Here is a 20,002-nt window from a genome sequence, read left to right on the forward strand (position 1 = left end):
CCAGCCTCCTTTAAAAGGCTGAGCATTAAGACCAGTGAATGAGTGAGAGCTGGTGGAGCAGCACCGTCACATGAAGCGGGTCACTCCGACCGGCTGTGTGCTGTTTGGCCAGTCTTCTAACACCCAGCCCTCCAGGTTATGACCAGAAGCCTCTGGACCGAGTCGTGTGAGACGCTCACTGCCTTCAGCTCTTCAGAGACCAGGTGAGAGGGTGAAGCGTCCTGCGCTCCCCTCCTGGGCCTGTCGCATCAGGTCCAGGTTCCTGTTCGACAGGCCTCGATCTTCACATTCTAACAGTGGCTGATGAGAACTGAAATGCTGTCAAGACACTGCCGAAGTATGTGACAGTGTGTGTGGCTGATGAGCAATGACAGGTGAAGACAATGAAAGAAATGTTGAGTACAATAGGTCGTTCAGGATGAGCTATTAACCTGTTCAGTTTCCCCTCCTGGGTGTAAATTAAAACGTGTCAGACAGAACCGGGTGGCCCCTGAATGAGGGCAAGGCTCTGAACGCATTGTTTGCTCATGAAGAAACAGACGGTGGGAGCACGTCAGCATTCCACGCTCTTCAGGATTGATCATATTATGTGAGTGCAGATCGCAGCTCCATGTCAGATGCCACCTTCATACAGAATCCTGTCGCCACACAGACATTAAAACGCTTCCTGTTCCTCTTAAAAATCTCATTTTCAGTAAATGATGGTACTATGGCAGAAAGAAAACAGTAACGACCTCCTAAAACCACTGGTGAATCGATGATTTCAATACTTTCTGATATCCTGACTGAACTTTATTCACATTTACAGACTGTCAGACGCCCTGATCAATCTGAGGACGTGTGGCTCTGACTCAGGTGATACTCTGAGTATTTATGATGATACATTAAAAAAAAACAAAAACAGGTGGATTCCAAAAGGCTTAACTGACTGTTACTCATTTATTCACAAGAGAACGTCCCAGAAGAGGGAAATTAGTGACTTCTGCTGAGAGACCAGAGAAGCTGTGGACACAGAAATAATGCTTATGGCATGAACATTCCTCTTCTGGTGTCAAATATCATATGATGGTAAGAAAAAAGAAATAAATATCAAAGATGAACGTAACAGCCTATGTTCATCTATTCAGTATCTGTCACTGCTAAAACTTCAACTCTTGCCCATTACTTCCGTCTAGTTTTCAGTCAGAATGTCTTCATTTCAGACTAATTTCGACATTTTTAATCTTATTTCAAAATCTATTATCAAGTCAGAATTACTCAGACAGACATTTTCACTGGCTTAAAGAGTCATTTTCCTAAATTTAGTCTTGATATCTTATATTTGAACGGGGCCCAGCTGGGCTCAGCTCGAAGGGGCGACGTGGGCCGACCCCCCGGCGGACCCACCACCTGCTGAGGGAATCGTAGGGGCCGGGTGCAGTGTGGATTGGGTGGCAGCCGACGGCAGGGTGCCCGGCGACCCGATCCTCAGACACAGAACTAGCTCTTAGGGACATGGAATGTCACCTCGTTGGGGGGAAGGAGCCTGAGCTTGTGAGGGAGGTCGAGAGGTAGATGTAGTCGGGCTCACCTCCACACATAGCCTGGGCTCTGGAACCCAATCTCTTGAGAAGGCCTGGACTCTCCACTTCTCTGGCGTTGCCCGCGGTGAGAGGCGGCGGGCTGGTGTGGGTTTGCTTATAGCCCCACAGCTCAGCCGCCATGTGTTGGAGTTCACCCCAGTGAACCAGAGGGTCGCATCCCTGCGCCTTCGGGTCGGGGACAGGTGCCTCACTGTTGTCTCGGCTTATGGGCCGAACAGCAGTGCAGAGTACCCAGCCTTCTTGGAGTTCCTGGGAGGGGTGCTGGACAGTGCTCCGACTGGGAACTCCATTGTTCTACTGGGGGACTTCAACGCCCACGTGGGCAGCGACAGTGAGACCTGGAGGAGGTGATTGGATCGCATGGCCTCTCTGATCTGAACCCGAGTGGTGTTCTGTTATTGGACTTCTGTGCTAGTCACAGTTTGTTCATAACAAACACCATGTTCGAGCACAGGGGTGTCCATAAGTGCACTTGGCACCAGAACACCCTAGGTCGGAGGTCGATGATCGACTTTGTTGTAGTGTCATCTGACCTCCGGCCGCGTGTTTTGGACACTCGGGTGAAGAGAGGGGCAGCGCTGTCGACCGATCACCACCTGGTGGTGAGTTGGATTCTCTGGCAGAGGAGGAAACCGGACAGACTTGGCAGACCCAAACGTATTGTGAGGGTCTGTTGGGAGCGTCTGGTGGAACCCTCTGTCAGCAGGGTTTTCAACTCCCGCCTCCGGGAGAGCTTCTCTCATGTCCCGAGGGTGGTTGGAGACATTGACTCCAGTGGACCATGTTCTCCACCTCCACTGCTGAAGCAGCTGCCCGGAGCTGTGGTCGTAAGGTCTCCGGTGCCTGTCGTGGCGGCAACCCCTGAACCCGGTGGTGGACACCGGAAGTAAGGGCTGCTGTCAAGCTGAAGAAGGAGTCCTATCGAGCCTTGTTGGCTTGTGGGACTCCTGAAGCAGCTGACAGGTACCGGCAGGCCAAGCAAACTGCAGCCCGAGTGGTTGTGGAGGCAAAACCTCAGGTCTGGGAGGAGTTCGGAGAGGCCATGGAGGAGGAGTATCGGTCGGCCTCGAAGAAATTCTGGCAAACCGTCCGTCGCCTCAGGAGGGGAAAGCAGGTCTCCGCCAACACTGTTTACAGTGGAGGAGGAGCTGCTGACCTCAACTGGGGATATCATAGGACGGTGGAAGGAATACTTCGAGGACCTCCTCAATCCCGTCGCCACGTCTTCCGTGGAGGAAGCAGAGGCTGAGGTCTCAGAGGTGGACTCGTCCATCGCCCAAGCCAAAGTCACCGAGGTGGTTGGTAAGCTCCTCGGTGGCAAGGCACTGGGGGTGGATGAGATTCGCCCCGAGTACCTCAAGTCTCTGGATGTGCAGAGACTGTCTTGGTTGACACGTCTCTGCAACATAGCGTGGCGGTCGGAGACAGAACCTCTGGATTGGCAGACAGGGGTGGTGGTTCCCCTTTTTAAAAAGGGGGACCGGAGGATGTGCTCCAACTATAGGGGGATCACACTCCTCAGCCTCCCCGGGAAAGTCTATTCCAGGGTACTGGAGAGGAGGATCCGACCGATAGTCGAACCTCAGATTCAGGAGGAACAATGCGGTTTTTGTCCTGGTCGTGGAACAGTGGACCAGCTCTACACCCTCCATAGGGTGCTTGAGGGCTCATGGGAGTTTGCCCAACCAGTCCACATGTGTTTTGTGGCCTTGGAGAAGGCGTTTGACCGCGTCCCTCATGGTGTCCTGTGGGGGGTGCTCCGGGGAATACGGAGTCCGGGGCCCCTTGTTAAGGGCCGTCCGGTCTCTGTATGACCAGAGCAGGAGTCTGGTCCACATTGCCGGAAGTAAGTCGGACCTGTTCCCGGTGCATTTTGGACTCTGGCAGAGCTGCCCTTTGTCACTGGTTCTGTTCATCATTTTTATGGACAGAATTTCTAGGTGCAGCCAGGGACCGGAGGGGGTCCGGCTCAGGGACCACAGGATTTCATCTCTGCTTTTTGCAGATGATGTTGTCCTGTTGGCTTCATCGAACCCGGACCTACAGCATGCACTGGGGCGGTTCGCAGCCGAGTGTGAAGCGACAGGGATGAGGATCAGCACCTCCAAATCCGAGGCCATGGTCCTCGACCGGAACAAGGTGGCTTGCCCTCTCCAGGTTGGTGGAGAGACCCTAGCCCAGGTGGAGGAGTTTAAGTATCTTGGGGTCTTGTTCACAGTGGGGGATGGATGGAGCGTGAGATTGACAGGCGGATGGGCGCTCCCTTAGAGATAGGGTGAGGAGCTCAGTCACCAGGGAGGAGCTCGGAGTAGAGCCGCTTCTCCTCCACATTGAGAGGGGCCAGCTGAGGAGGCTCGGGCATCTCTTCAGGATGCCTCCTGGACGCCTCCCTGGGGAGGTTTTCTGGGCATGTCCCACCGGGAGGAGACCCCGGGGAAGACCCAGGACACGCTGGAGAGACTATGGCTGAATCCCATTTCACCCCTTAGCCCTTCCCCTCATTTTGCGCGTTCACGTGTAGGGGTAGGAGTGTCCCAATTGTCATCATGACGTAGGGGTAGGGCCAAGAAGGAGGGCCAGTCACCCCTCCAAAAGGAGATTCTAGAGAGGCACACTCCAAACGGAGGGGTATGATCCAGTGGCGGCCGATGGCGAGGGGCGCTTGTTCTTTCAGCCTAGACCATGACTGGCGGGCGGGGTTAATTCACTTCCGCATTGGCGGGAGCGATCGTTTCCACACCCGCGCATTCCAGGCGCATTCCAGGCGCATTCCAAACACAACAGAAAGATGCTTATTTTCAATAAACTGGTTTCTTCAACACTGCTCGCCTGGAATGCGCGGGTGGGAAACCAGCGCCCCCGCCAATGCGGAAGTGAACTAACCCCGCCCGCCACTGACGCTCCAGTCGAACAAAACAGGCGCCCCCTCGCCACCGCCGCCACTTATGACAGATTTCTCAGAATGCCTTCCAAGATCGGCAAGATGGCGGCATCCGCGACGAAAGAAGTTAATAAATGTCAGTATGTTGTCAATTAACAAAGTTTTAAAATGTAAGAAAAACATTCTTCTTCGGCAAATAATTGTCACATCTGCCTACGTCATCGGCAGCGGCGACTACTGATGACGTACGCGATTGTCAGAGGGGTGTCCCAATTCGGAGGGGTTTACATTCTCCCCTACCCCTTAGCACTCCGTTTCATAGGGGTAGGGCTAAGGGGTAGGGCCACGGGGGAGGGCTAGAAAGAGAAATGGGATTGGGCCTATGTCTCTCAACTGGCCTGGGAACGCCTTGGGATCCTCCCGGAAGAGCTGGAGGAAGTGTCTGGGGACAGGGAAGTCTGGGCATCCCTGCTGAGACTGCTGCCCCCGCGACCCTGCCCCAGAAAAGCAGTTGAAGATGGATGGATGGATCTTATATTTGAGCTACTCTTTCCTTCACCTCTGCCAGCAAAACCATAAACTCACTCCTGCACTGAAAAAAGTCAAAATCTTACCAAGTTTTGTAAACTTGTTTTGAGTAAACAATTGTCATTTCACTTGATATCAGATAAATCCACCTAACAAGTACATTTCAGTAAAATAAAAAGACTTCTGATGCTCCACTTCACATAATTATTTTTATTATTATTCTGAATGCTCTTCCTGCTGTCCTCCTGATGTGGGGACTGACAGCAGCATCAGTCCATCACGCCGTCCAGATGTGGAGTGCTGTTATCCAGAAGTGCCTGGCTCAGCGGCAGATTAAATAAGAGGAGAGTGTTTTAGTAGTGACTGGAGCAGGAAACAGTTCCGGGACAAATTAAGCAGCTGGGGTCATGGTTAGGGTCCATGTCACTGACCCCTCCCAGACGGGACCAGGCAGCGGCCGCTCGGTGCAGCCTGCGGAGGGGGGGGGTCTGTTTTCACGGATCGGTCACGTGACGGGGCAGTGAGTGGAAACAGCTGGACATACCTGCGAGGATAACCTGTCTTCACCTGGACTTTGGTCTGTGGGAGCAAACACGGGTCAGTCCACCTCTAGAGGCGGGGGTAGTGGGGGAGGCCCAGCAACCCCCTCCCGCGAGCAGCACTTGGTTCAGTCCGGAGCTCCATCAGAACCAAGATGGCTGAGTGAGTCTCTCCGCGCTGGAAGTTCACTTCTAAACCCAGAAGCGTGTCGTCCTCCCGGGCTCTGCTGGCCGTGCCGGACCGCCGAGCCGGGCCCGCTGCGCTCCGTCCACCCGCCCCGGTGAGTCCAGCTCCGCTGCCGGGCCGCGTGAGCAGGCGGGGGCTCGTTTCGGTGCGAGTAGCGGAGGTAGCCTCGCGGCTAGCGGCGGCTCGCTCCGCGATAAGGGGACTCGGTCCGGCTCTCCCCGGGGCGGTGCGGTCCGGGGAGCCACGGCCCGCTGGGACACGGAGCAGCCGCGGTTCTGGTTACGGTTTAGCTCCCGGGTGAAGGTTCCACACGGTCTGAGACCTCCGAGGACCACGGCGGGCATGCTAACGTAAACAGAGGGTCTGCCCGGACTAGCCTTTAGCATGCTAGCTGACTCCGTGAGTAAGTTTACACTGCTGGTGGCATCTGTCGGTCTGTCTGTCCATCTGTCTATCGGTCTGTCTATCTGTCTATAGGTCTGTCTGTCCATCTGTCTATCTATCACTCTGTCTGTCCATCTGTCTCTGTCTGTAAACCTGTCTATCTGTCTATCCATCTATCTATAGATCTGTCTATCTTTATATTTATCTGTATGTCTGTCTATTAATTTGTGTGTGTGTGTGTGTTGGGGGGGGGTGTGAAAGCTGTTTTGCTGTTTCAGTGTATGGAGCTCTGACACTTCTTGCCATCTTTGATTACACACACACACACACACACACACACACACACACACACACACACACACACACACACACACACACACACTGGCCAGGTGGGGAATGCTGGATTATTTGACCAGATAGTCGATACCCAAAGTCACTGAAGTTGTTCGGACAGCCCCTTCCATCCAGAGCCACTAACCTGTCAGCGTTTATCGTGGACACCACAGTCCCCACCATCTGGAACGGACTGTCCTTCCAGCTGTCAGCATCAGGTAGCCGTCATGGACTCCAGAGCCACAGCTTGTTGAACATCCTGCTGGCTTGAAGGCAGCGAGCGCCCTGAATGGTCCCATGTGGGGTCTGACGGTTCGATATCTCAGTATCCAGCTGTTCACTGCTGTGCTCCTGATTTACCTCCAGTCTGGTGGCGTTGGCGTCGATTCATTGCCGCTGATCAAACAGACAGTGATTTTCATCAATACTATAGATAAAGAGCAGGATCACAGCTCAGCGAGTCTTGGTGTCTCGTTTGCTGCTGTATTCAGTGACGAGTCCGAGTCTGGTGTAGAAATACCGTCTGGTCCTTGCTAGTCAGTCAGCGATCACAGCGCCTGTTCCCACAGCGTTCGTCCCGTGCTGCTGAATGTTGTGAGGTCAAAAGTTTAACACAAGAAATGAGCAAGGCAAGGAAACAAATGTAAACAAGAAGAAACCTCCAGCAGAACCACTCAGAAATACTACAGACTACATCTGCTTTAGTTTGCTTTAGAAAAGAAAAATAAGACGGCTGGTGGAGAACTGCACCTCAGGAACATGGATCTCTCAGGTTCAGAGAGGAGACACTTTAATGAAGGACATGAGTGTCTAAACCTGCAGCAGCGCCTCCTGTCTCCTATGCTCTCGAAACTAACTTGATCCAGTTTGAAGCTGTTGGTCTTCATTAGACTATAGAAAGTATCAGGACTGAACAGGTGGAACGTTTCAGAACATCACTGTGTAGGTGATCTCTGGGATTATTCTGCACTCTTACTTTGAGCTGCCTCACATGGTTTGGAGGTGTGTGTCGTGGCACTTGAACCACATCAGTGCGTTGTGCAGTGAAGCCGTCCAGTGAATGGCCCAGTACAAAGTCGAGGGTTTTATCACTGCAGTGGCCGCTGGCAGAGCAGGTTGTGTTTGGAATAACAGATAATGGCGTGCACAAACACTGCTTGGTCCTCTTGTGTGTCCGCTGAGCCCTGCTTGTTGGCTGAGTGGGGGGGGGGGTTTTGGGGGGTCTTCAGCCTGGAGCGGCGTGGTGGTGTTGTGGTTGTGCACGTCTGCTCACAGCGTAACGGGTCCTGGTTTGAAGCTTGTGTGTTGGTTGCTCTGCTCCAGTGAGAGAAGAAGTCACAACAGGAAAAAGCTGAACAGAGAGTAGAAACGCTCTCAGCCAGGAAGCCATTGATGCCTTGCTCACTGCCTGGAGAGATCAGTCCTGACTCAACTACGCAGACAGTGTTTTCCTCTGCACTTTGTGTCTGGATTACGAAAATGTTGTAAATCAAACTCTGTGTGTGTGTGTGTGTGTGTGTGTGTGTGTGTGTGTGTGTGTGTGTCTGTGTGTCTGTGTGTGTGTGTGTGTGTGTCTGTGTGTCTGTGTGTCTGTGTGTCTGTGTGTGTGTGTGTGTGTGTGTGTGTGTGTGTGTGTGTACACACACATATATTATATATATATGTATAGCTGTATAGCATGTTGAGGAACCGTGTGAAAATAACAGTCCTCCTACAAAATAAAGGTTTCCCACCATTTGCTGCTCCGTCCAGAGTGTTGCTGTGTGCATCTGTAACTTTTCTGGAATGGAAATGGAAAAATAACCTTCCCGCAGATTGTAGAGATTTCCAGATCACACTTTCTCAGATGTTTCAGACGATCGACGACCCTGATTCTTGCCCTGTCCTATTCGTGCATAGCTTTTGCTGTCCTGCTGATATAGTACGCAAAAGAATAAGCAAAAAGTTTTACTGTAAAAAAATCTACGTTTGCATTTTTCTTTGTCTGCATTGAGCTTTATTCCACCAGTGATTACTGCACCGGTTAAACATCGTTGAGGCCTTTTCATAAACCGTCCTGCCAGTCTGGGGGACAATTATGTTGTTAAGAATGCTGCTGAGTCCACCTCTGTGACACATGGAGGCTGAAACCCGGGACCACGTCTGGGTTCCTCTGACCACAGGAGGTTCTGACGTGAAGCTCGGCGCAGAGCTAAACAACCGCGTGATGGAGGTACTTAACCCCGACTGCTCACGTGTGAGCCACTGGGTGCTTGTTTTGCTTATATCATCCTTATTTCACGCCGAATGCTGAATTTCCCAGCAGATAACGCAGTCCGACAGGAACAGGAACTTCTGGTCTCGGAGGTGGCTCATTATCTGTTGCACCACTGAAGTGGAACGCTGTAATTAAAGTCTGCATCTGTGAAGAGCCTCATCAATCTGTGACGAGCACAAAGTGTCATTCAGAGACTATATTTCAGTCCACATCACCGCCTCCTCGGAATCTAAAGCATTGCATAGACACACCTGTGGCTCCTCCCTCTCATTGTTTGATGTAATCGTCATCTTATCAGGCTTAACGCTCTCAAACCAGAGTGCATCGTGGACTCGGAGCGGCTGTGATCCTCTCTGGTTCTCTCTCAGTGGACGGTAAGGCGGTCGCGGCGGGACGCTGCTCGGTGAGAACATTAGGAATCATTTCAGCTCGGTGGTGGAGAGGTTGTGTTAGAGGTTTGCAGGTTCAAATCCCACTGCTGACGCCGTACCATTAACTGGGAGCAGGATGGATTCGGTGCAGAAAATCACGAGTGAAGAGACGTGCTCAAACTTTTGGACGGTGTAGAGTTCAGAGACGAAGCCAGTGGGCTGTAACCTCAACTTCTCCTGTTTGGCTTTTAAACTGTGCTGCTGCTCTGTAGCCTAATCCACGGCGCCGTCACTCTTTGAGGATCCGACCGCTGCTCTGAGGCTTCGAGTCGACCCGGCTCCAGCCTGAAGATCTGGATCAGCTGAGGCTTATGAGGGACTCGACGTTTCAGGGTTCTGGGATTGTCTTTCTGAAATCAGTGATATCTGCGTTGATGCCTGTTTGCATGCCTTTCTCATCATGTCAGTCACCGTTTGCTTTTTTGTGCCGTGACAAAGATCTTTATGTATTGTAAAATGATATTGGTGCAAAACCAACAACACATTGTAATCTAATCCACACTAAGCTTTAATATTGGATTTGTAAATGATGATCATGAATCTTTTCATTCTGTAGCTCAATTAAGTTCATCCTGTTTGACAGGCCTGTTTTCCAGAATGACCTTTACATAAGTGGTAGAATAACCTGCTTGTGGTAGAATAACCTGCTTGATGAGGAAAAAAATGCTGTGTAGCCAACAGTGAAGTGTGGTCCAACCCCCCACGGTGTTCCCTAGAACAGTCCGTTCCTGGTGATGGTAGAGGAACTTCTCTCGTCTCATGACTCTTGTACGTTCTTCACTCCTGCCTGGCACCGGGGGTGTTGGACTGGAGTTGGTGTGCGGTGGTTTTATCACCCCGAGTGGTCCCCAGACACACCGACGGTGTGAACATTACTAATCTCGTACAGCTGACGTGGCGTTGCTTCTATCCGGGGGCTGATGAGCAATGACATGTGAAGACAATGAAAGAAATGTCGAGAACAATGGGTTGTTCAGGATGTGCTATTAACCAGTTCGGCTGCCGCTCCTGGCAGAATCAGGTGGCCCCTGAATGAGGGCAGGGCCCCGAACGCATTGTTTGCTCCTGATGTGCAGCCAAGAAACACATGTGAGCACCTCAGCATTCCACGCTCTTCAGGACTGATGGTGTCATTGATCAGCCGTCATCTGACTCCAGCTGCGTCACGTCTCCCCAGAGGCGACCGCAGCGCGATTTGCATAAAGTTGAATTTTGCCAGTGTTATGCTAATGAGGCACAAGCTGAGCGCGAACGAACCGTGAGACTTTCTGTTGTAATAAAAGAGGAAGTTTGAGGCCGGGCCGCCATCTTGGTGCAGTTTGAACTCCCTGGAGCAGGCAGAGCCCGAGTGACACGATTGGCCAATCAGGTGCAGCAAGGGACTCGGTCATGCTACATGCTAAAGAGTGTCAGGGCTCACACGCCAGCGATGCTACATGCTAAACATGGTTAAAGTCTGGTTGATGCCGATTCGCAGTGAGCTGGAGCGTGTGGCGTCACACGCTGCCCTGACGCGTTGTGGTTGAAGGACGGCGTCTTTTTAAGACGCCTCACGTCGCATGAATGCAGTGCCACCACTGTTCATGTCGTTGAGACCTGATTAAGGTGCTATATCATTAGCTCATTCCAAACATTTCAATCCCTCTGCATGTTTTCGAGGTTACCTGAAGCCAACCTGTACTACTGTAGTACTGAGAAGCTTTTTTTTTTTTTCCCAGCATTCACTGCTGTCCCAGATGTCTGCATGAAATGTTTGATCCAAAACGTTTTTAGCCATTCCAGCTAAAGAAGCCATCTGTTGATGGAGGCCGGCGTTCAGTTGTCCGTGTGTGGACGGACTTGGTCCAGGCGCTCGTGGGCAACACTGCGTTTCGCCTTGCTCTGGAGGTTCCCGGTGTGTTCTGAGGTGTCCGGCCATTATTTGAGGACAGCGCTGTGTGTGTGTTGTGTGTGTGTCTGTAAAGAGGAAGCTGTGGCGGCGCGTGTTAAGACACGACAGGAAGGCGCTGTGGAGGAAAGCTGCTTCTGCTTGTTGAAGCTTGTCGTGGAGCCGTGGCGTCATGCCGCGCTCTGGCCTCTAGGGGCAGTGATGATCGCCGTGTTGCTTCTGGAGCTTTCCGCAGCTCGCAGGAGAACGCGGCGCTGAGTTATCACCTTCTGCAGGATGCTGGCTCCGCCTCGGCAGCTCGGCCGGGACGGGATGAGGGCGGGACCTGGACCCGCCGGCGGAGCTGCAGGCTCACTCTCTGTCGTTTGAGGTCTACTCTCGGTCTGATGTGCCTGTTTCTATTCTGAGACCTCAGCACTCTCCTAACACCTGCTGCAGGGTTTTCTTTGATGCAGACGGGGCGTGGAACCATTCACTGAGCTCAGAACTCATGATGCAAAGTCCAAGATACAGTCTTTTCTCTCTCCTCTTTGTTTTTTTAAAAACAGAATAATTTTTCACATAAATTCTGACGGACATCTTTTTGCTGTTTCTGTTGAATCCAGCATGGTATTTTCTTGTCAAGACTGTATTGAACTAAGCGTCGTCGGCTCAGATCCTTCCTGCTTGATTGGCGCTGAAGGAGTGAAAGGACCCGACCGATGGTCCCCCGAGACCCAGACGGTTCCTGAACGGCTCTCGGTGCAAATGTTCAGGTTTACCGGGGGCTGAGCCAGTGATCAGAGCCGGTCATGTGACGCCGCTTTCTTCTGGAACCAGCTGTGTTTGCCAGTTCAGCATTAGTTTGTGCTCTCTGTGAATCTGCTGCACCGCTGACTCTGGTTTCCAGAGCGGGTTAAATTAGATGAACAGATTGTTTGGTTTCAGTTTCCTTCCTCAAAACTCTAAAGGGAAGTGACTCCTGCAGCTTCATCAACACATTGAAAAATAGCGGAGGGGGACTCTCCTGGTCCTGCAGGACCCTGGTAGTCCTGATCACCGCTCCGCTCTTCCATTCAGCCGTGGGAAGACCAGGACCAAGACAGTCCTGATCCTCAGCTGGAGTCTGACTCCTGGTGTCCTCCCCTGTTTCCAGATGGTCCAGTGAGGCGGCGCTGAAGGACTGATGACTGTGGAGGCGTCGGACGTTCAGGTGAGTCTTTGAATGATTTATTCCTTAATCTGCCTCCACCTTCCTGTGTGTGTGAGGGTTAGCGGGACTCAGACCGCTCTGCACCAGGTAGGACTGGGTAGGATTGTTCAATCTGCTGTTTGAGAGCTTCAGTCCTGGATAATTGTCCCGGGTCGCTACGTGCTGAAATTTCTGTTCAGACAAAAGATACTTGAAGTTATTCTATTCAGAGAACAGTAAATCCTCCTCAGTGGGAGCCACTGGACCACTTACTGGACCTACCTCAGGAATGACAGTTTATTTTACTACAGTGTTGAAAAGGAAATGAGGAAATACAGTTTTTGATTGAACAGAAATCACATATCAATCAATCATCCCGAGCAGCTAGCTTACTGCCGGAGAATAGCATTGGCTTCATTGGAAACATACATGCAGAAATCTGCAGAAATCCTGTGTTTCTATTGAAACTCACTGAAAGTGGAGAGTCTGGAGGCCTGGGCCGTGCTGGCCGCAGCCCGACGGTTCTTGTGGTTGAATACTTCAGACTGGAGTGCAGGTGTCAGGTTCGGTGTGTCTTCGGGGATCATAAGCCGCCTCCCCTCCACGCTGAGCTCCCTCCACCTCGTCTGATCTCCAGACTCTGTGTTAATGAGTCAGTCAGTCACTTTAAACCTCTGGAAAGCGGAGTCCCGGCTGCCCGGCTTCCTCCCCGGGCTTCTCATGCTGCTGCTGCCTTCTATCGATCCCGGAGGAGTTCTTAGCGCTGCTCAGTAAGTCATCAGACGCAGCGCTCGTTACAGCCGCACGCCGTTTATTACCCCCACACCACCGGCGGCTCACCTTGAACCCGCCGCTCGCTCTCCTCCGTGCTCGTCATCATGCGGCAGTCAGCCCGAGACGGGCCGGCGGCTGAGCGGGGCTTCAGGAGGACCGAGTTACACTCTTACCCGTTACATCTGGTGTGACAGAGTCACAGAGGCTGGTACATCGTTTTTAACTCTGATTTAATAAAACTCTTATGTAATAAAAATGGAAGATTTTCAGAATGAGGAAGAGGTTTTGAGATTGAATTATGAACTAATAGTATTAAAACTATCTCCCAGTGGAGAAATTCAGTGTTGTCAGCAGCAGTAAACAGACTCAACAGAAAAAATAACATTTAAAAAGAATACATAAATGCACATCAAAAACCGTGAAAATATATGCACACATACACTGGAAAGCCTCTGATGCTCGATTCCTGAAATAACATGCTGAAAGTTAAATTTATGACAAAGGAAAGGTTAGAAATACAATCCAGATAAATATTAGTATTGCTATCTTCAACTTTAGCTCTGCTTGTGGGTCATGTAGTTTCAGTATCATCAGTTTCCCACTGTTACGGTGACCTGGATACGTGACTGATGGCTGTTCAGGAAAGACATCCTCTGCATTCCAGCACGCCAAAATAAAAACATATATGTTGATGTGAGTTGTGTTTTCCCCGTCTTCCCTGGTCCTCCAGGTTTCTGGTGTGGGATGTCCAGGCGTGGCGGACTGAAGGGGTCCGGCCCCGCGGCTGCTGAGGGACTGCAGAGACTTTCCCACCTGGACTGTAGAGACGCCTTCCCAGCTGCTTGAGACGGAGGCTGACCAGCAGCAGGCGGCGGCGGCGCCCCCTCCTGCCTGATATTCAGGACTCGGCTGGCCCTCAGAAAGAAACCCCGTTCCGTTGGACTGTTTGCTCCTGGTTTTCTCCCCCCTCCCTTTAACCGAGTCGTCTCTTCAGGCAGCCGTTTTTGCGCTCCAGAGCTAGAAGCAGAGGGCAGCTAATGGACGATGCTGGCCATGGTGACCTAGTGTAAATGGCTATTCTTCAGCACAGCCCAGTGCCAGTATCTACTGCTAGACCCTCCTCTTCCTCGCCCCTCTCCTCCCGCCCCCGCTTGCCGACCGGACTCGGCTCTGCCCTCCAACACCATGGTGGGCGCGGGCTTCGGCGTTTTGAAACTAACCCGAGGTGTCCGCAAGCTGGAGCTCCACCGCCTCATCCTGGTGCTCATCGTCTTCTGCCTGCTGTCCATGGCCTTCCTCGCTTACTACGTCTCCAACAGCCCCAAAATCAAAGAGGCCCCGCCCTTACCCCTGAGCGACTGCGACGGAGGCGGGGGGCTCTCCCTCATGGTTAACATCGGCGGGCCCGGCGGCCAGAGGGCGCCTCTGTTCCTCCCCCCGCGCCAGAGCCGCCAGCAGAAGGTGAAGCCCGTGGACAACTCCCGCACGGAGCTGGTGGTGCTGGTGTTCGTGGAGAGCGCCTACTCCCCGATGGGCCAGGACATCGTGGCCGTGCTGGAGTCCAGCCGCTTCCACTACCGGGCGGAGGTGGCTCCCGGCAAGGGCGACATGCCGACGCTGACCCAGCACAACCGCGGGCGCTACTCGCTCATCATCTTTGAAAACGTCTTGAAGTACGTCAACCTGGATCCGTGGAACCGGGACTTGCTGGACAAGTACTGTACGGAATACGGAGTAGGTATGATTGGCTTCTTCAAAGCCAATGAGAACTCTCTGTTCAGCGCTCAGCTGAAGGGCTTCCCCCTCTTCCTGCACTCTCACCTGGGGCTCAGGGACTACTACATCAACCCCAACGCGCCGCTGCTCTACATCACCAAGCCCAACCAGGTGGAGAAGGGCCCTCTGCCCGGCGACGACTGGACCATCTTCCAGTCCAACCACTCCACCTATGAGCCCGTGCTCCTGGCCTTCACCAAGTCCTCGGAGTCGCTGGCTAACTTCGGACCCAACGCCATGCGGCCTCTCCACGCCACCGTGATCCAGGACCTGGGCCTCCATGACGGGATTCAGCGGGTTCTCTTTGGAAATAACCTCAACTACTGGCTTCACAAGCTGGTGTTCATGGACGCCATCGCGTACCTGACGGGGAAGAGGCTGTCCCTCTCTCTGGACCGGTACATCCTGGTGGACGTGGACGACATATTCGTCGGCAAGGAGGAAACTCGGATGAAGATGTCCGACGTGGACGTAAGCAGCCGCCCGACGTGTCCTTCATTCCTCCGTCAGTTCAAGCTGTGCGCTTGATGTTTTCTTTACCTTCTTCCTCAGGCGTTACTCAACACACAAAGCAAACTGCGAGCCCTGGTCCCAAACTTCACCTTCAATCTGGGGTTTTCCGGAAAGTTCTACTACACAGGTATGGAGCCGTAGTGTCTGTCCTCCACACCTTCTGGTGTCTGATGTTCCCAGACACACTCTCACGGTCTGTGTGTGTGTGGTGTGTGTGCAGGCACTGACGAGGAGGACCGGGGGGACGACATGCTGCTGCAGCACCGCCTGGACTTCTGGTGGTTCCCTCACATGTGGAGCCACATGCAGCCTCACCTCTTCCACAACGTCAGCGTCCTGGCCGAGCAGATGAGGCTCAACAAGATCTTCGCTCAGGTCAGAGTCGCGGCGTCCCCCCTCTGGTTCGTCACGTCCGTCCACGTCCCTGCTCCTCAGCCTCGGAGTGGGAATATTCCCGCTTCCTGTCAGGTTACCTCTGACCTCTGACCTGCTGATACACTGGAGAAAATAGATGATGCAAGGAAGTGAGGGAACCGTGGCTGTTGCGTCGGTGTGTTCCTGCTGACTCTGGTTCCGTCCTGCAGGAGCACGGCCTCCCGGTCGACATGGGCTACGCCGTGGCGCCGCACCACTCCGGCGTCTACCCGGTGCACAGCCAGCTGTACGAGGCCTGGAAGTCGGTGTGGGGCATCGAGGTGACCAGCACCGAGGAGTACCCCCACCTGAGACCGGCCCGGTACCGCCGGGGCTTCATCCACAACGGCATCAAGGTCGGCTCCCTCCTCAGCTCGGGTCTGGACGTCCCCGCCGGCGCCGCCGTGTCCGGCGTCTCTTCCTGACTCGTGTGTCTTCCAGGTGTTGCCGCGGCAGACGTGTGGCCTCTTCACACACACCATCTTCTACAACGAGTATCCAGGAGGCTCCAAGGAGCTGGACAAGAGCATCCGAGGAGGAGAGCTGTTCCTCACAGTCCTGCTGAACCCCGTGAGAGAACCACTCACACACACTCAGCCCTGACACACACACCCCTGTGAAGGATCACTCGGTGTAACTCCGGCTGTTTCCCCTCCAGATCAGCATCTTCATGACTCACCTGTCCAACTACGGGAACGACCGCCTGGGCCTCTACACCTTCGAGTCCCTGGTGAAGTTCGTGCAGTGCTGGACCAACCTCAAGCTGCAGACGCTGCCCCCCATCCAGCTCGCCAAGAAGTACTTCGAGCTCTTCCCCGAGGAGCGAGCGCCGCTCTGGCAGGTCAGGCTGCGTCCTCCTCGCCGCTCGTGTCCGTCGGTCCACTCGTTTCGTCCTCTGTGGCTGAGTCTTTCCGTGGTTTCCAGAACCCGTGTCACGACAAGAGGCACAAAGACATCTGGTCTAAAGAGAAGACCTGTGACAGACTCCCCAAATTCCTGGTTGTTGGACCACAGAAAACAGGTACTGCCTGCTGGAGTCCGTCCCCGTCCCCCTCTGTCTCCACACGCCGCGTCTCCTTCCGCCCTCATTCTGTCTGCTGTACCTGTGCTCGTAGGCACTACAGCACTTCATTCATTCCTGAACCTCCACCCGGCAATCACCAGCAACTTCCCCAGCCCCTCCACCTTCGAGGAGATCCAGTTCTTCAGTGGGCCCAGCTACAACAACGGGATCGACTGGTAAAGAGCGGCGCCGGCGTTCAACCGACGTCCTGCGGGCCGCGGCTGAAACACGCCTCTTCCTCTCCCGTGTCTCCTCCTCCTCCTCAGGTACATGGACTTCTTCCCGTTCCCCTCCAACGTCAGCACGGACTTCATGTTCGAGAAGAGCGCCAACTACTTCGACACGGAGCTGACGCCGCGGAGAGCCGCCGCACTGCTGCCCCGAGCCAAGATCCTGGCTCTGCTCATCAACCCGGCGGACCGGGCCTACTCCTGGTACCAGGTAGACCCGTCAGGACGCCGCCGCGCATCCATCCAGCGTGCACACTGCCTCACAGCTGTGTGTGTGTGTGTCCACAGCACCAGAGGGCTCACCAGGACCCTGCAGCCTTGAACAGCAGCTTCTACGAGGTGGTGACGGCCGGGCCCTCGGCCCCCGCCAGCCTGCTGGCCCTGCAGAGACGCTGTCTCCTCCCCGGGACGTACGCCGTCCACCTGGCGCGCTGGCTGCAGCACTACCAGCCCAACCAGGTACGTGTGTGTGTGTGTGGTCGTCTGTAGTGGCTGTAGTTCCGCCTCTCAGCCACCAGGCGGAGCAACTCTGGTTCTCTGACCAGGATCGAAGAAGCTTTCCAGACATCAGAATGTCTGGAACTCATGAGGCTGAACCGAATCGGACTAGATTCCCCTGCACGGCTGTAGACGTCTTTCAGTTGGTCACATTTCATGTTAGAATGATCATTTTATTAATAAAGTATTTGGTATGTTTTCATGCGAAGTGCCGAGACACAGTTTGATGGTAGTTTCTAAAAGTGTGTGTGTGTGTGTGTGTGTGTGTGTGTGTGTGTGTGTGTGTGTGTGTGTGTGTGTGTGTGTGTGTGTGTGTGTGTGTGTGTGTGTGTGTGTGTGTGTGTGTGTGTGTGTGTGTGGTGTGTACGTGTGTGTGTATCTGTAGCTGCACATCATAGACGGAGTCCTGCTGAGGTCCAAACCGGCGGTGGTGATGGAGGGGGTCCAGAAGTTCCTCGGAGTCACTCCTGTCTTCAACTACACACAAGCTCTAATGTTTGTAACACACACACACACACACACACTCAGGTTACTGTTCCTGTGTGCAGGGCATTGCGCTAACGCACCGTGTGTTTGCAGATACGATGAGAGCAAAGGTTTCTGGTGCCATCGAGGGGAAGGAAATCGAACCAAGTGTCTGGGGAAGAGCAAAGGCAGGAAGTACCCGGAGATGACCTCGAAGGTGCGTCTCCGTCCCCGTGTTGGAGGAGGAAGACGCTCGATTGCTCTATAATCTGGGCGTTAGAGGAGGAAGATGCTATTAGTAAATGAAGCTAACTGGGGTTAGCATGCTAATGCTAATCACATTTGCTGTGCATGCTGGCTAATGCTACTTTCCGTGTGTGTGCTTGTGTGTGTGTGTGTGTGTGTGTGTGTGTGTCTCCAGACGCGTGCCTTCCTGTCAGAGTTTTACCGTGAACACAACATGGAGCTGCTACGTCTGATGAACCGTCTGGGACATCCGCTGCCGTCCTGGCTGCGACAAGAACTCCGGCAGTGGAGCTGAGGACGCCTCTTTCTCTCACACACACACACACACACACACACACACACACACACACACAAACACACACACACAGCAGAACCTCAAGGACCCGGTGTGTTTGCTGCTGGTGGAGGAAATGGAACCGCAGCACGACGTCTTTCTTTAACTGCTGGAGGAAGAACGAACCCGGGGACGCCTGGCGCTGTGGAGAGAGAGAGAGAGAGAGAGAGGTTCACTCAGCCTTAACGTGAACATCTCAGACTGCTCACATGTGGAGTGTGTGACTGGAAACTGAACTGACACACACACACACACACACACTGCTCTCTCCACAGGACTGATTGTAAAGCAGTGTATTTTAAAAGAAGCAGTTTAATTTACAGGTGTGGGGACAAGTAAGAAACAAGAGGCAGCAGGCACCACACACACACACACACACACACACACACACACACACACACACACACACACACACACACACACACACACACACACACACACACACACACACACACACTCTCGCTCTCTGGTCCAGCCTCTCCTCTCGTCAGCTGGTGACACACTGAAGCAAGGCATCTTTTTAAATGTTTTACCCTTCCAGTGGTTTAATGAACTCAGAGGTCAAAGGTCACAGTTTATAAGTCACCTGAAGACTTCTGACAGTGTTTCGTATTAAAATCCCACAGAAGTATGTTAATCGTGTTGATTCAGAAGACACTGCATGAGGAAAGGAAGTGGAGTGAGACTCATCTGCCTCTGCAGCAGCGCCTCGCTCCGCCAGGCGGCGCCTTCAGGAACCTGTCACCTTTAAAGAAGCCAGAGTAATCGGAACGGGATGTTTTTAAAGTGAGCTCCAGTGACGACCCGCTCGGTGTGTTTCCAGCTGCTCACGCTTACGGGAGGCTGGATCTGAGACACACACACACACACACACCCTCTGCAGTCGGAGCAGAGCCGTCAGAGCCAGTACAGACACAACCACAAGCTGCTGTCTTTGTTTTTCTTTTTGTTTGTTTGTTTTGTATAAATGTCCAGAAGGCGAACACTGTATTATCTCTAATAAACACATAGAGACGCTGGAAAGGCCCGGAGTGTGTGCTCGCCTCGTCAGCTCAGACCTCAGGACGGAGCGCCGGTCACAGTGGAACTGAAAGCAGTTGGATGTAATGTGTGGTTGTGGCCACAGGGTGGCAGCAGAGGCGTCCATGAGAGGCTGGCAGGTGGTGCAGGGGGTTGGAGGGTGGAGGCCAGATCATCGTGCTTGTGTATGACGCTGCACGCCGCGGGTTATTCGACTGGAATCGCTGAAATGTTCGGATCCAGACGTGGCGGCAATGAGCCCTGAACAGTTTCTGACTGAAAACGACAACGGAAGCAAGAAACTTCCTTTTTTATCACCAAACCAGCCGGCACTGAGGGGGTGACATCCTGGGCGTCTGGAGGCGTCACGGATCTCACCACCTGGTCCAGGATTCTCCTGAGACGGGTCGAGTCAACGCCTCAGAGTCAGACCAGTGGAGAAGGTTCACTGGGTCGGTTCTCATGAAATACAGGTGCTTGTCAAAAA

The 20,002-nt window shown here is 53.2% G+C and overlaps 1 protein-coding gene across 3 annotated transcripts; it reads left to right on the forward strand.

Annotated features, from left to right (window-relative positions):
* The first annotated feature begins 5,534 nt into the window (after positions 1-5,534).
* Positions 5,535-19,521, forward strand: ndst2a (N-deacetylase/N-sulfotransferase (heparan glucosaminyl) 2a). 3 transcript variants are annotated; one of them, XM_030107084.1, is made up of 15 exons: positions 5,535-6,121; positions 12,147-12,203; positions 13,687-15,203; positions 15,285-15,372; positions 15,466-15,620; positions 15,830-16,015; positions 16,101-16,229; positions 16,318-16,500; positions 16,584-16,680; positions 16,775-16,898; positions 16,989-17,163; positions 17,241-17,411; positions 17,836-17,945; positions 18,030-18,132; positions 18,337-19,521. In XM_030107084.1, the coding sequence occupies exons 3-15, from the start codon at positions 14,142-14,144 to the stop codon at positions 18,454-18,456; spliced, it is 2,703 nt and encodes a 900-aa protein (XP_029962944.1). In that variant the 5' UTR covers positions 5,535-6,121; positions 12,147-12,203; positions 13,687-14,141; the 3' UTR covers positions 18,457-19,521. The 3 variants fall into 3 exon arrangements, with proteins under 3 accessions (XP_029962944.1, XP_029962945.1, XP_029962943.1); XM_030107085.1 differs by having other exon boundaries at positions 5,535-6,117; XM_030107083.1 differs by having other exon boundaries at positions 5,535-5,812.
* The last annotated feature ends 481 nt before the right edge of the window (positions 19,522-20,002 follow it).

The sequence above is a fragment of the Salarias fasciatus genome, chromosome 13, assembly GCF_902148845.1.
Source record: "Salarias fasciatus chromosome 13, fSalaFa1.1, whole genome shotgun sequence".
Lineage (NCBI taxonomy): Eukaryota > Metazoa > Chordata > Actinopteri > Blenniiformes > Blenniidae > Salarias > Salarias fasciatus.

Coding starts and splice junctions, on each gene's coding strand:
- ndst2a (XM_030107084.1), top strand. CDS start 14,142: ATGGTGGGCGCGGGCTTCGGCGTTTTGAAACTAACCCGAGGTGTCCGC. Junction 17,164..17,240: donor GGGCCTACTCCTGGTACCAG/GTAGACCCGTCA, acceptor GTGTGTCCACAG/CACCAGAGGGCTCACCAGGA. Junction 17,946..18,029: donor AACTACACACAAGCTCTAAT/GTTTGTAACACA, acceptor GTGTGTTTGCAG/ATACGATGAGAGCAAAGGTT.